This window comes from Telmatherina bonti, assembly GCF_933228915.1.
Source record: "Telmatherina bonti genome assembly, chromosome: 1".
NCBI lineage: Eukaryota > Metazoa > Chordata > Actinopteri > Atheriniformes > Telmatherinidae > Telmatherina > Telmatherina bonti.
Genome location: NC_136619.1, coordinates 17,457,914 through 17,473,355, shown reverse-complemented (window position 1 = coordinate 17,473,355; position 15,442 = coordinate 17,457,914). Strand labels below are relative to the sequence as shown.

General features: G+C 37.6%; 1 protein-coding gene across 1 annotated transcript in view; it reads left to right on the top strand.

The window, feature by feature from the left end:
• Window positions 1-15,442, top strand: part of unc13c (unc-13 homolog C (C. elegans)) — a gene marked incomplete at both ends in the record, with an annotated part of 106,411 nt that overhangs the window by 55,611 nt on the left and 35,358 nt on the right. The window contains 2 exons of the mRNA XM_079242494.1: window positions 5,948-6,081; window positions 9,900-9,985. Of these exons, the coding sequence (XP_079098620.1) occupies window positions 5,948-6,081; window positions 9,900-9,985 (220 nt within the window). The remainder of the gene's footprint in view (window positions 1-5,947; window positions 6,082-9,899; window positions 9,986-15,442) is intronic.

Sequence of the window (15,442 nt, the reverse complement as noted above, 5' to 3'; positions counted from 1 at the left end):
ATCATTACTCATGCAATGTGCAATTTTGCACCCTACAGAATGATGCATAAAGTTGAGGTTTTTCATGTAAAGAGTCATTATAAAAAGCTTGTGGTTACTGTTACTATTATTTTTCTGCCTTCTGTTCAAGCATTCTTCTGTTGCTTTAATCATTGCAGGGTTTATTCTGGTTTCAGGGCTAACTAAAAAAATTACTTCTTCACAAAGAAAAACATCCCCATTCCAAAAACCAATTACATCATACAAATGGCACAATGAAGCAGGATAATAAAACTAAGTTTTTGTTATTGTTATTATGATACAAATAAGAGAAATTTTACAAGATGCGAGCTGGTAAATTTAAAATAAAAATACTGCAACCAGGTGAACTAGGAGTTGAAAAAGAAGTCTTTATTTATTTATTTATTTAATCTGTTATCGATTGAGTCTTCTCTCAAAATTTGCATTGTCAACAGTCAAATGTTTCAGTTCTAAATAAATAAAATAATCTTAAAAAAATTTATTTTTTTTAAGATTAAAAAAATGACAGCAATAAAATTTCCCTCTGGGATGTATAATTATTTAAAATTATTAAAATTTTTGTTTTAATTTTGTTTAATTTATTTTGAAAGGTTGCTGCTTAGTTTCTGTGAGGTAATACCCTTAAATAGATGCACTAATATTTGGAAGCATTAATATTAAATGTTGACTATGCCAAAAAAAAAGAAAAAAGAAAAAGAAATCAATTTATTTTGCATAAGTCACCAAGACTAGAATATTGTTGTGTAGATCTAGGTCATTTACCGCCCATATTCTTGTGTTCTTTATGTTCTAAACCACAGGTGCCAAACTCCAGTCCTCGAGGGCCGGTATCCTGCAGGTTTGTGTTGTCTCCATGTTCCAACACACCTGACCGAATATCATAAATAGGTTGATATGATCTGGATCTATTTGATTTGAATCAGTTGTGTTGGTCGAGGGAAACAACAAAAACCCGCCAGATACTGACCCTCGAGGACTGGAGTCTGACAACCCTGTGGAAGTATGGAGACATTTCTGTGTTAAAGTTTTCAGTTATTTTTTTATATTCTTTGACTGGCTGCCACGCCTGTTGTTTTGAGCACAACCACTACTTTGCTTGTGACACAGAGGAACACAAGCTGAGCGTAATGTGGTTTTAAGTACAGTCAGTAACAGAGAAATGAAGGTAGTCTACTTTTAGAATAGTTAGTTTAATTTTTTTTTTTTTTTTTTTTTTTTATCAAGTTTTGGAATTGGTTTCACATTTTTTTTATTTTTATCATGTGACGTCTTCAGTCTGTCATATAAATGGACAGAACATCTCCGTTTTTGCTTTTGTGAGCAATGAATGTATAGGCATAAGAAAAGTATAAATTCATTCCAGCATAGCTGAAAATCCATGGTTTATATATCAACACTGACATTTACCAGACAATAAAATCTACACAGTGTCTATTGTAGTCTTTGCATGAAAGACTTCAGCTTTGTAAGGTACCTCAGCAGCAGATATGAATGCAGCCAAGGGTCAGGCAGTGTTTTCCTGATGCAAATCATCAGTATGTTTTGGGCTTTTCTGCGATATCAAATGTGCACATAGATAATGCATGAGCGCAAAAACATTTCCGTATGAATGATATGTTGTCCTTGTAATAAGCATTAAAACGCCCTGCCTATTCCTAAAAAGCTACAGTTTGCAAAATAGTACATAATGTTTAAACATTTAAGATCTTGACTTTCATCAAACACACAGTTTTTGTTTGTCAAAACACCAAGTTTTTCATGTGGTAGTTCTTTGGCCTGCATAAATAATCAATAGGGAGCGCATGATTATTTTACGGTTTACTTCCCAAGGAGAACGGCCTCCACACTGAAGGAGATAATGTTTTCTTAGGTCGGATAGGGTGCAATCTCTTCAAAAGTTGAATAATAAGCTTCTTTTGTTTGAAAAGCCTGAAGGGTTGTAAGCAATTACCAAACCTTGGAGATAGACGTTTGCACTAATTACATCCTCATCCACCATTTTCACAGAAAACAGCCTCTCCATCAATGTTTTCTGTGTGAATGAGAAAAAAGAAAACACAAGCTCCACCCAAAAGTAAACCTCACTGTGACTATAAATTATTACGTTCTCATTCACTAAGTAGCCTTTGGCACAGCAGAGAGAACACATCTCAGGCCTCAGTTCTCCAGTCACTAACTGTGACTGAGTGTGGTGACACAAGAGCTGACACAGTGGCCATGCAAGCAGTGAAACAGCCCAGCCACACAGAAGCACCCTGTACAGCAGAGCAACAAAGCTCTCTGCCTGGTTGTATGATGGCGGAGCAGAGACAAGGGAATCTACCGTAAGTTTTGCTTAAATCCTGCCAGTGAAGGAGGGCTTTGAAAAGCAAAAGAAAACAAGATAATGACAGCTAAATGATAGAAAAATTAAATTAAAATAAGAGAAATACTACAAACTATACTATAAACCACCTTCATTTCCTTCTGCTTCATCCACTTGGAAAGACTGCTAAGCAGCTGTGAAGGTTCAGCCAGTAGAAGTGTCAGCAGATCATCTATAAAACATACAAGAAGTTGGTTAAATGTTTGCAAAAATGCTCAAATATTTGCTGCGCTTCTGTTTTGCAGGGTAATAGTAGCTTGACCAGTACTCCTCAAGCAGCAATGCAAAGGCGCCTTTTGTATTTCTTTGAAACTTCTGAAAGACTTATGTATTCAAATTTTTGTGAAACCTTTAAAACAGTTCCATAGTTTTGCAAAAACATACAAAAAGTGTAGATTTGGATAATTAAAGATTATCCAATAAAGCATGAAAGATATTGACAAACATTTAATGTATGAACTAGATCATATCTGAAATTTTTGGTTTAAAAGCGGATTCTTCTGTTTAGTGTCTTCTTTTTTTTTTTATACAAATGCTGGTTTTTACCAATATCAACCGTATCCAATCTGAAAACTATATCAGTGTTTCTGTCAAGTTCCAGGTCAACTTGCTTTGATTTTTTCTCCAAAGTTTCAGTGATGTGAAAGGAAAATGTCAACTCTGTCCACGGACAGGAGGTTAAGAGAAAGTGGGTCGTGCAGCAAGATAATAACCAAGTCGTTGAGCAGTTCATGTGATGAAGCCAAAATCCCAGTTTAAAATGGTTTTGTTCCCAGTCAGATGAATGGACTTTATTCAAGCTGACTGATCAACAGTTGCAAAAAATGTTCAGCTGAAAAGATCAGACAGGTTTAAGGTCTTATTTTTGTTGACATTTGAAGAATTCCAAAGGGTTCACCAGCGTTCAATCACAGCTCTATTACAGTATAAGCACATATACAGCATACATTCAATGTTACTTAAAATGCATTGCACCTGTTTCAGTTCAACCCACAGCTCACATCTCATGCTCATGGGAATTTGATTATATTCTCTGAGAGCATCCTTCAATCAGAGTTTCTGTAATCTGTGTCATATTTTGAGAATTGATGAGGAGCCCATTGTGTGCTAATGCTGATTCCTGCCGCGCAGGGACTCAGCATGCTAAACAATAACCATAAACCACAAGCTATCCTCTTGAGGTGGAGTTATATGCCGCTATGAATATTTCTGCCAGTGCCTCCAACACTCCATGCACCCAAAGCAGTGAAACTTAGCTGAACTCTGATTATTGTTACATTCGCTTCTAACTACAACTTTGAGTGAAGCCCATGGGTGTGTTGTTGACTGTGCAAAGACAGCAGGCTACTTAATCACCTTTGACAATGTATGCGGTTCTACCTGAAGTGAATACAGATGAGTAAAAAAGATTGTATGCCACATTTTAGTTAGATGCAGATTGCATTCAAATTTACAAGGTATGACACAACCTTCTGTGTCCTTCATGTATGGATGTTATTATGCACACACACCCCCCCCCCCCCCCCCCCCCCCCCCCACCCCCACACACACACACACACAAATGTACAGACAAGCTTTGCAAAGTTGACTTACCTCCTGCAGAGACATGTCTTTTTTTATCCACATCTCCAGCGTAACAGAAATGAACTTTCCAGCGTGTAAATGATAAAGAGTATCACCCTGGTGATGGTCCAGGCCTCTTATGTCACAGTGCGCTGTTGTCATTGAAGGAGGAGTCATTTTCATAGTTCAATAAACTATGAATTGGTCGCAATAATTGATTACAGGCCTCTACATAGATAATTAATTATGTTATTGATGGTCACTTTACTTTTAACTGTTATTAGTTTAGCTTTGATTAAGTAAATCAAACACCAAATGTCTGTCAATCTATGACCATATTGATCTCTGTAGTTTCACCACTTTGCCCTTTTTCAAGACCTTTTGCAAAACATGCTGCAGATTTTTTTGGGAGGGCAGACTTCAACATCTCCACAGAAAAGATACATAATCAGACTGGGTTTAATATGACATGTATGATTCATGTGATCGAACCTTGTAAGAAACGTATATATTCTTTTTAGGTTTGTGAACAGGTTGATAGACAACCTTAGCAAAATTCCCAATACAACGTTAGCAGAACACACAGCAGCGTAACGTGGCCTTTATCTCCATTTACTTTATTTAAATCAAGACTCTATCCCTTTCAGACTCTTGATTATTGTAGGAATTAGATGCAGTGAAGATTGTATTTGCAATAAATTGACTCATTTTACCAGCTCTACAAAATGTCCTTTATAATCTGTACCCAAGTCAACCTGCTTACAGTTGTTTAATAATTCACCTTAAAATATTCAGTATCTGAATGTATTTATTTATTTATTTTATAAATAGAATTGCTTTTCCATATGAAAAGATTTAGCGCCATGACCTGTATTTATAGATATTTTTTGGTAAAGGCACTCTTTGTGGTGTTTTTTTTTTTTTTTTTTTGTACCCTGCTCATAGCAGACTGAACTGCTGGAACGGTTACTTGCTAACTGTGCAGCAGTGCAATTGCACTCAGTGTGGGGTGAACAGATGGCAGAGTCTGTGAGAGGTTTTAAATTCAACACCTTCATTCAAGCATTGAGACATAGATTTCCACAACACAACCCAACAGGCACAAGTGTTTACAAATGCACTTGTCAGTGAAGATGCTTCTAAAATGAATGAAAAAGCTGTAAACCGTTTGATAGCAGATATTTTGAGCTGCTTGATTTGACTGCAGACTATTTCACTGATGACAAGTGCACTATTATGTTCTTAATTGATTAAGCTTTAGCGATTTTCTAACCCAGCCAAACAAAGTCTGCTGTGATAATAAGGAGTTCATCTGATGATGTGAATCTTCCCATCGCTGCGTTAATGCCAGTTATTTGTGCTTCATAGACTGTATTTTGTTGCATTATATCAGTCCAATGTGAAAGGAGTTGGTGACCTAAATGAGGAATTTATGGGATACAACTTGCTGCTTATCATCTAACAGCTTTTACGACATAAATGACTAATATTTAAAACTAAGTACTTCTGTTTTTTTGTCTTATTTTGAGCACAAGACAATTACACTGCATATCCTTTGCATTAAAGTCATTTAGTGGTCTTTGTTAATTTACCAATAAATCAGCAGAAAACTAAAACAGTGAGGCTCATTTTAGTGAAATGAAATGTCAAACCAGTACATCTGGGTTACATCTTGCTTCTTGGTCACAGGACCTGCATACCTGACCAATAAGCAAGATAAATACATGCTCAGTAATCATAGAATACACATACAAAGCACAACTTTCTGATAATTATTTTTTGGGATTAACATAAGTCTGATAGTTATACCTTATTTAACTCTTTACAATGTCACACTTAGGACATCTGCCATAAAACTAATTTCCTGTGCTCGGCTTCTTGTTCTGTCCAGTTTAGTTGCTTTCAGTATATCAGTTTAATTTAGCCTTTTTCCAATTTCAAACAGCCATATATCCTGCTCCCCTCTCAACCTTGCCATGTGAATTTCCTTCTCTACAGAGCCGGAAGTTGGACCTTCCCAGAGAGGAGCAGGGTCCATCCATAAAGAACCTGGACTTCTGGCCAAAACTCATCACTCTCATGGTATCTGTAATCGATGAGGACCGAACGGCCTACACCCCGGTCATCAACCAGTATGTGCTTCTTCATTTAACTATGTTTCGTTTTGGATGGAGGATGGGGGTGGTGCATGCCATGAAATCTGATCAATACCTGTCTAAAGAGCAACATGTTTGAAGATCATTTAACAGCAGGGGTGTGCGAACTGTTGTGAAAAGCTTTGTTTAGGTGTCATTCATTTATGTTGTCTCTTTTTTTAGTATCTTATTATGAGTTATAAAAAAAAATAGCTAAAATATAACTTCTGGTCCAATCAGCTCCCGCAAATTGAATAAATATATATATATATATATATATATATATATATACACACACACCATATATTTACCTCCGCCAAGGAGGTTATGTTTTTGTCAGAGTTTGTGTGTCTGTTAACATTAGTAATGGATGGATTTTGATTAAATTTTCGGTATATGTTGGGGGTGTCACGAGGAACAAATAGTGAAATTTTAGTGGAGATCCGGAAGAGATCCGGGATTCTATTTTTTAAATAAAACGTACAAAGCAGACGCCACGCTACTGACTACAAGGTAATCGTATGCAGTGGGCGTGTGCGCAGTGCATATAACCTTAGCTACGACCCCGCTTTCTAATTGTTTGATAAGGTAGAATCATGCTGATATCATCATGTTTACATAAATGTGACCAACCGGCACCGACAAAGCAGGAAATAATTGTGATGCTGAATGACTGACACCTGTTGTCGTCCAATCTAACTGATGTTACCGGGTACAAAATTGGGATTTTGTCTGCCTAGCTACTCCCGAAGCACAGTGGGAATCGTAGTTGCTTTACTGAATGCAGTTTTGTCGGTGAGTTAAAGTTTTGGAGGCAAAACAGCAAAGGTAAGACAGAATATGTAATATATGCATATATACAGCCTACTTTTGACTCTGGTGAAGTAAATCTTGATCATAGCAACATTAAACTGGTATGTTGGGAATCTGTGGGATGTGTGCTTTCAGTAGAGGCGCTGTTTGTCCGTTTCCATGCCGCTGGGTGGACATGAGGGTCCAATATCTTTACGTATTTCTCTGAACTTTGTTTACTTGGTCTTTTAATTACCACCACAAAGGAGGTTATGTTTTCGACGGAGTTTGTTTGTTTGTTTGGTTGTCTGTTAGCAACATTACTCAAAAAGTTACGGATGGATTTTGATGAAATTTTAAGGATATGTTGGGGGCCTCACAAGGAACAAATGATTATATTTTGGTGTAGATCCAGAAGAGATCCTGGATCACTTTGAAGTTATGTTGGGTGTTAATCACAATATGCCTGGTGGAGGTCTGGGCTCTCCGAGTGCTTTTCTAGTTTTATATTTTTTGATTTTGATTGATTTGATCAACTACTTCTTGACTATACAAGTCTATGAAATAACTAAAGAATTCAGCAATGACAAATGCTGTGTGGAACAACCATAGATAATGACTCATTTAAGAGAAAAGCTGTTTGATTATAGAATGACAGTGTACTTGTGCTAAGGTCTTTTGCAAGAAAAAAAAGAGTACAAATATTCAACTTTGTAATAATTAGTATAACAAAATAAACACATTTTATGACCTGAAAACAGGCAGTTGTTGCATGCCTGGGAAGAAATAAGATGAAGTACGTTCTCTGTCTGTGTGCCTCATACCCCCTCTCAGTATTTCTTTTCCTCCTTCTTCCTGCTGATTTATGATGCTTATTAAGGCTCTGTTTATGCCTTGAGCTTTTTCTTCCAAACTAATGATAGATTTGCAATATTCCTACTTAATGTCTCCACCTCCTCTTGGTCAAACTTCAGAGTGACAGAGTCTCTGATGGTTTTTCTCAATACACTCATGAGTGAGACTGTTGCCTTTAAATGGGGGAAAGAAAAGAAACAGTAGGCCAGAGGGTCAGAACTGTCAGTCTATAGCTCTCTGCTGAGAATATTTACGTGGGAATCAGGCCTTGGGAACTCTGAGTCAGTAAACTGATGTACAGAATTGATTTTATGATTGGAAATATTAAACTACATGCTTTAGTTGTTTTTAAAAGTTCAAAGCTTGAGAATTGTTCTAGATTATTTCTCGAATACTATGCTTGGAGATAACACTTGTTTCCCAATCTGTAAATTATCCACAGCTATACACATTGGCTTTTGATTTATATTCACTCTAATCATGAAGGATTTCAGTGTCTGCCTCAGCTACAATACTCCCAGGAATAACTAAAGTGGGGGTAAAGATTCTGAAAATGATAAAAGATAAAAGGAGAAGCAACTAGTTCTGCTTTTATTTTTTCAGCAAATGCCACAGATGATGCACAAACCAGGCACCCCGTTGCTGTTGCATTGTCTTTTGCTGTTGATAACTTTAAATTTGTCTTACATATGTGTTTGCTTTTAAATCAAAACCATTATGGACTCACTATAAAGTCATAAAGATTTTGCAGCTGCAAATGAACGTATGCAAATAATTTCAGAAATAATCTGCCTGAATTTTCCAGTTTGTGAATGTGCAGAAAAGGATTTGCATGGTTGTAAAAAAGATTTGCATTTGTGGAAATAAATAGAAATTTCTTTGCAAAGATCCTGTCAACACATGCAAAGCAAGAACGTGCAAGACTGGGAGGTTTTGGTGGCAAATATTGTCCCTGTCTTCACACTTAAAGAAGATGATGCAACCACAGTGGTTTATTTAAAAGACACTGGGTGCAGCAACGTCTGTGACAAGATGAATATGATGAAGTTTGTGAAATTATTACACAAAACGATTTGATTCAGTTCAAGTCTGGAACTAAAAGTAAATGAAATAGACCGATGTTACTCAGTCTGAGGCTCCAGAAGCAGGTGCTTCAGAGTTCTTCTCTTCAAACCACCACTTTCTGGTCCACCTGGGCACTCTCCTCCAGATGGCCTCTCTATGTTTCAACAGTGCTTGGATTCCAGGGGAAGTCTGCTGCATTACGAGTCTCCCCATAGTTCTCCAAAAAACAAGCACTGCTTGCACGTGGCTGTCGCCCCCCTGGGTAGACAGGTGGTGGGGATATCAGGGCCCAGCAGCAATTCCGTTTTTTAACAGCAACCTCTCTTCCACCTACTCTTCAGCCTACAGCCCCAAAGAGCTGCAGTCAGTGGACAGAGCTGGACACGGCCGGCTGAAGCAGCGGCTACCTCGGAAGTAAAATGCCATTGAAATAGTAGCTGCAGTGCATGGAGGCCAGCTGGAGGAAAACAAGCCGAGCCACTGCCAAAAACAGCCGGGTGGAGCCAAAAGTGGTGGTTTGCAGAGACAGCCAGCTGCTTACACCTCAGACTGAGACATATCAGTTTATCAAATTTACTTTGAGACAAGCTTACATTTTTTGGGCAACCTGCAGTTTTTTGCAGGTTGACATAACTTAATTTACAAAAATAAACTCTGAAACTAAACCTTTATGACTTCATCTTGAGCCCATTAACAGTCCCCTGCAAAGTAAAACATTTACATCTATAAATGTCCTCCCATCTCAGAAACAGGTAATTAAACCACTGACATCTCACATTCAGATTTTGATTGAAAATCTATAGGCATTCAAAAAAGCAGATTGCCTGCCAAATAGGTTGCCACCCTCTGCGCCTCTCCTTAGCTGTGTCATTTCCTCTTACACATTTCTCATCTTCAACCATGCATCCAAATTCCACTGCAATTCAAGCAGGAATGACGGGGATTGGGTGGGGGGTTGATTATAAAATTCACCAACCATATCCTCTTCCACATCTGTTAAGTCATTTTCTAGAGATTCAGGTTGACTGATCCATCAGGCCATCCACTCGTGCATGTCATTATCCGGAAATGTGTCTGATTGGGATGCGTTTCAATTCCACCAGGTTTCCACAGGAGCTGAGTGTGGGCAAGATCAGCGCTGAGATCATGTGGAATCTCTTTGCCCAGGATATGAAGTATGCAATGGAAGGTGAGTAAAGCCACTCATTCCACGATTATCACTTTCAGAGAGCATTTCCGTGTGAATGATGGACAATTAACTTGATAAATGACCTGAACTGGTCAAGTGGTGAGGAATAGTACATATGGGCTACCTGGGAGTTTGTTAATTCTGCTTTGCTGCTTTCTTTTTGCTTCTGTTAAAGATTCTGTTACTGTGTTACAATGTTGAATACGTCTTGTTGGCTGGTCCTACACAGTTGGTTCTCGACCTCATTATGTAGTCCAATCTGCTGCCTGTCTAAATGACTCTTTCTTTCCTTCACCTTATCGATCCCTTTAGAGAAAAGGAAACTTCTTTTAATCAAGAAAAATGGATGATTAAAGGCACAGTCAAAAACAGATTAGATTCTCAGTATTTTTTTTTTATTTTTTTTTTTAATGTATTTTGATGTCAAAAGCTCTGGCAGGCAGTTGTGCTCTGGGTCCCAGGTGGCCCGATGGTCTGCCCCTGATCTTTCCAGGGACCTGCTCACATTTGTATGATAACAAATCATGATTCGTGTCTAACATTTTACCCCCACATTTCCTAACCTACATGCTGTTCCGGTCACTAATGAAATTATGCTTTTCTTGTGATTTATGAGGGGTTTTTTTTGTCGAGCTTGTCTGTTTTGTTATGCTCTAAGTCCTCCTGATGATTGTCACCTCTGCTTTTTTTGAAAAGGGCACAGGTAGTTTTCTGTTCCCTTACAGATGTAGCGCCTGTTTTGTTTTTTATTCATTTATCCCATTTAGATTAAACAGCTGATGCTGTTACTTTCTATCTTAACTTCTTTCTAGCTATCTTAACTCATCTTTCTTTTGCCCCCGCCAACCTGGCTGGTCAAGCATTAATATGTGATTTAGTAAGACTAATTTAAAAATGAAAAATAATACTTAAATATCAAGAGGGGACTTATATCCATAAAGCTGTCCTTGGCAAAGCAAACATTTTGGCACAACACAGCAACAAACCCACCATTCTGCTTGCTTGGATGCAGGACAAGTTACAAAACAGAGAGAGAGAAAAAGAAAAGGATATACTAAGATGGTTTAGCAATTGAGCATGATAAAAAGGTGTAAAAGAGGCACAGTGAAGACGAGGCAGATATTTGTTTGACTAATGACCAATGGCAGGTGGGGTGCTCCTTTGAAGCACTTCCATCAGTCAGCAGTCATAGATTGGGAGTGGCGATATCTATGTAATAACGGTTTCTCTAATAGTGACATTTTGTTGCTCTCATACAAAACTAGTTTTGAAAATAAATGCTTCAAAATGAAATATATTGTATATATGCTGACTTTGTCAACATAATTCTTCTTCTATTTTTTAAAACTTAAAGCAGAGACCTGAACAGAAAAAGTCAGATCTGCTTTTCTGGCATCCAGATGACTGCTCCCTGCTTTGTCATGGGTTTAACTTCAACCTCTCACTCCAGTTCCTCTCTCAGATGCCAGTAAATGCCTCCCGGAGGCTGTTTTTGATGTTTGTAGCTTCTGGAACAAACTGCAGGGTATAAGATATAAACTGGAGCGCAGAGCAGACTTAATGGAACTCGGTTTGTGAATAATTGTTAAAAGTGCTTTCAGATGAATGTGTTGACTTGTTGCAGGTAAGGACTCAGCAGGGTGTCACATCGGATTGTGAGCTTTTTCACAGATCATGTCTGAAGGCAAAATTTCTTCTTTGGGAGCTTTGTTTGACTAAATATTATGCTCTCTGACAATCATACACTGCAAATGGACTTAGTTCATTCCTTTATAGCATTCGAGTTGTTATTTTGCTCTGAAATGGAGACAACGACCTGAAAGAAGCTCACGTTATAATTTGTACCTCATGGAGAGATGAAGAGATGCAGCTGCGGCACCACCCTGCTCTGTATGTTGATGTTGCAGCTTTTTTTTTTTGCTTCCATACTTACCCTATCGGGTTATTTTGTCTCATTCTGCTGAACTTGTCTGTGGAATCTTTTGAGGTTTTTTTTTCCCTTTTTTTTTAAATAATTTTTTGCCAAAATATTCACATGGACTAAAGGAAAAGTCTTTGCTAGCCACTGATCAAAGTTCTTCTGAACTCTCCTTAAAAAGCCTTATAATGCTTTTTTTTTTTTTTTTTTTTTTTTTTTTGTCAAAGTTGGCACAATTAATCAATGTCCTAATAAAACCTCTGTGCAATGGTGACAGGTCAAAGTATCACAGGATTAAAGTGACACTATACCATTGCAGTACATCATTGCATTATAACATGCTTATTTATAACATAATGAGCAGCAGCCAGCAGATCTGTTCGATAATAAATTTGATAACGGAAATAAAAAAATTTAAAAAAGCCACCAGAAGTACAAGGTTTCCAGATGGGAAATTGTGTAAGGGTAAGAACTGTCCAAGTTAAAGAGCCTCGTCAGCCACAAGTCATTATTTTCAAACGTTATTTACAGGAACTTTACCTCCTAACCCAGGGATGGACTACTTCTGTCCTTAATGGCAACTGTCCAGCAGGTTTTAGATGTTTTTCTGCTCAGACACACCTGATTCATATTTTTTAAAAAAAAGACCACACACTGACCCAATTTTATTTCATTGACACTTCCATAGGACAAATCGAAGTGGTAACATGAAACATAGGTTAGGTGTGGCACACGGCTGGTGGCAGGTGCTGTTTTGAAGCTGAGATGCAGGGTTGGTTTTGGGTTGCAGTTTTATTGTCCTTCTCTTTTTAATATATTTAATTACAATTTATTTCTCTTTTTACATTAGATATTTCTCCTCCTCTTCATAAATAATATGCTTAAAGGGGTCCTATTATGGTATTTCGAGTTTTCTGAGCTTCCTACAGTGTTACAGTGTTGAATCCTCATCAGACATGTGAACGGCACTGCGTTTTATCACCTAAACACATGTTTGAGAGTTCCAGCACTCTCTCCATTTGGTTTCCATGGCGACGAAAAATGCGTCAGGCGGGTGGAAAACGTCGGATAAAGTTATTTTGAACGATGGCTGGTGTGTTTACCAAAGAGAGACATCCTGCTGCATTCGTTGCTGTGGGTTGCTGTTTTCCACTTCGTTTTCAGGGTCTGATTCAGGTTCCAACATGTAGGACTGTATGTTATGTGTTGACATTGTATTTTTTTTTTTTTTTTTATTGAGTTCATATTAGCCTAATCCTTCTGTTTATGAGATGTTACAATGACGGTGAAAGCAGTTGCGGTGCGCGCTCCCGATGTAGTGCAGTGGCAGGAGGTGGGGCTTAATGCGGAAGAGTCTCAATCCACTCGTTTTGCCCACAGGCTGATCTGACAGCCTACGGAGAGGGTCGGTCTGAAGTAAACCCGATCAATCCCAGCCCTTCTGGTCTCAGAAATAAAAATAAATTAGCCTGAAATGCACATAATAGTTCCACTTTAATAATGTACCTTCCTCTTGTTTCTCTCACAGCTGAGTCTAATAATCTTTCTGTGTAATTTTTATGTATTGTGTAAGTTGTTTGCATTACTACAATATAAAAAAGAAGGGGGGAAATCCAACAGCGTGTTGATCATGTGAAGATGAAGCAGGCATGTCAAAATTGGGAAACATTACAAATCTGAAAGACAGTGGCCTTGGAGGACCAGAATTGTCACTCTGTCCTTACAGTAGCGTTTCAGGGTTTGCTTTTAGAAAATAACTTGCCATGAAAACTGCAGTGATGAGCAAGGAGGACAGTTTTGTACATCAATTAGGTTTTTATTTTCACCTCTAAGTCGCAGAACACAGTAATCCACATTTAGTTAACAGTTAATCTGAAACATGGGCCTATTGGGACATTTAATAGCTAATTATGAGTAATTTAACCAACTCTGTCTGGAAAGATTTTTCAGTTGCCCTCTGTTTCGTAAGGCTTATTTAACCCTCTACTGCACAATGTTGCCCCCAGACAACACACTAATTTGTGGCCTGGCACATTTCCCAATGCGTCCCTTTAAATAATGCAATGCTTTAAGAAGGAGGGTAGAGCACAGGGAACTAATAACATTGCATTTATTTGTCATATGACTGTCTGAAACCCATAGGAAATCCATTTTTGATAGACTTTTTCAAAGAAAACAGCTTTGCTTTTTGGCCACACAAAATGGCACTAAAAATATATTTATTGGGGCTATATTCACACCAGAAGGTGAGCAAACCTTTATTTTAGATAATTTAATGCAAGTTATTTGTTCAATAAATACTGAAACATCTTAAAACACAACTTTTGCCCTTAGGCACTGACATATACAGGAAAAATACATACAAAGCAAAACTGAACAATGAACTGCATGAAATTTTAGTATTGTGTTTTTAGGTATATTTTGTGTTTTTATATATACATTCACGATTTTATATATACATATATATATATATATTTATTCTATGGTCTGAAATTTGGTGTTTCTGCATGTTGTATAGGAGGAGTCCTCCATTACTGTTATTCTGTCCTAATTGCACATAATTTCCACACATTTTTATACATTTACTAAAATAATTGAACCACCTTTCACACCTCTATGTAAAGACATTTTACCAACAAGCATCTTAATGAAAATACTAAAAGAAAAATAAGGAAAAAAATAATACACGTATGATTAAATTATGAATATTTCTGTACAACATTTTATTTTGGTTTAGTGTCTGTAAAAAAAAAAAAGGACTTTTGGCAGCACACATATCACTGACACACTTCTGCATAGCACAGTTTCATAGTACAATATGATATCTGTTCACATCACTTATCCTTGCTTTAATAGCATAACACAGATGCTAAAGTAAATCTGTAATGAAAAAGGACACAAAGCAGTTGTGGCCGTGTGTTTTATGTGTGCATATCTGAGTCAGGGCAGCTGGGCATGTGACCACCTAGGGTGCTCCTGACTGCTGTCACAGCAGGTTTAAGTAGTGTGTATGTCTGTGTATTTGTGTATGCATGCATGTGTGTGAATTGCCTGAGGGTGTTCGTGTTAGAAAAAGAGATAAGAATCATGGATGCACTTAGTCACATATACCCTCGCTCTCACTCCTTGACCTGAATCCTTTTTCTCATGCTTTTCCTGCTCTTGCCTCCTCTTGTTAGTACATCACAACACACCTACAACACGTGCCAGGAGGAAGACATGACTGTCATTCCCCAAAGGAGCACTTTGTGTGAATTATTGCCCTTTTTTTGTTGGTTTTATTGCGTCCTGGACTTCTTGGTTCGGCTTGATGAGGAAGGTTTTTCCTTGTTTATTGGCACCTCGTCGACCACATTAGATGATGGTGAATGCATGGTGAATGTGAAATGTGTAATATATTTCACTTTGCAGATTTTTAAAATGCTTTTCTTTGCTTTAGTCTGAACTATTATTTTATGGAGCTGCACTTCCATAAATGCTTGGCTATAAGATGAATTGATATTAATGACTGACAAATTTGTCCTAAAAGTTATTAAATT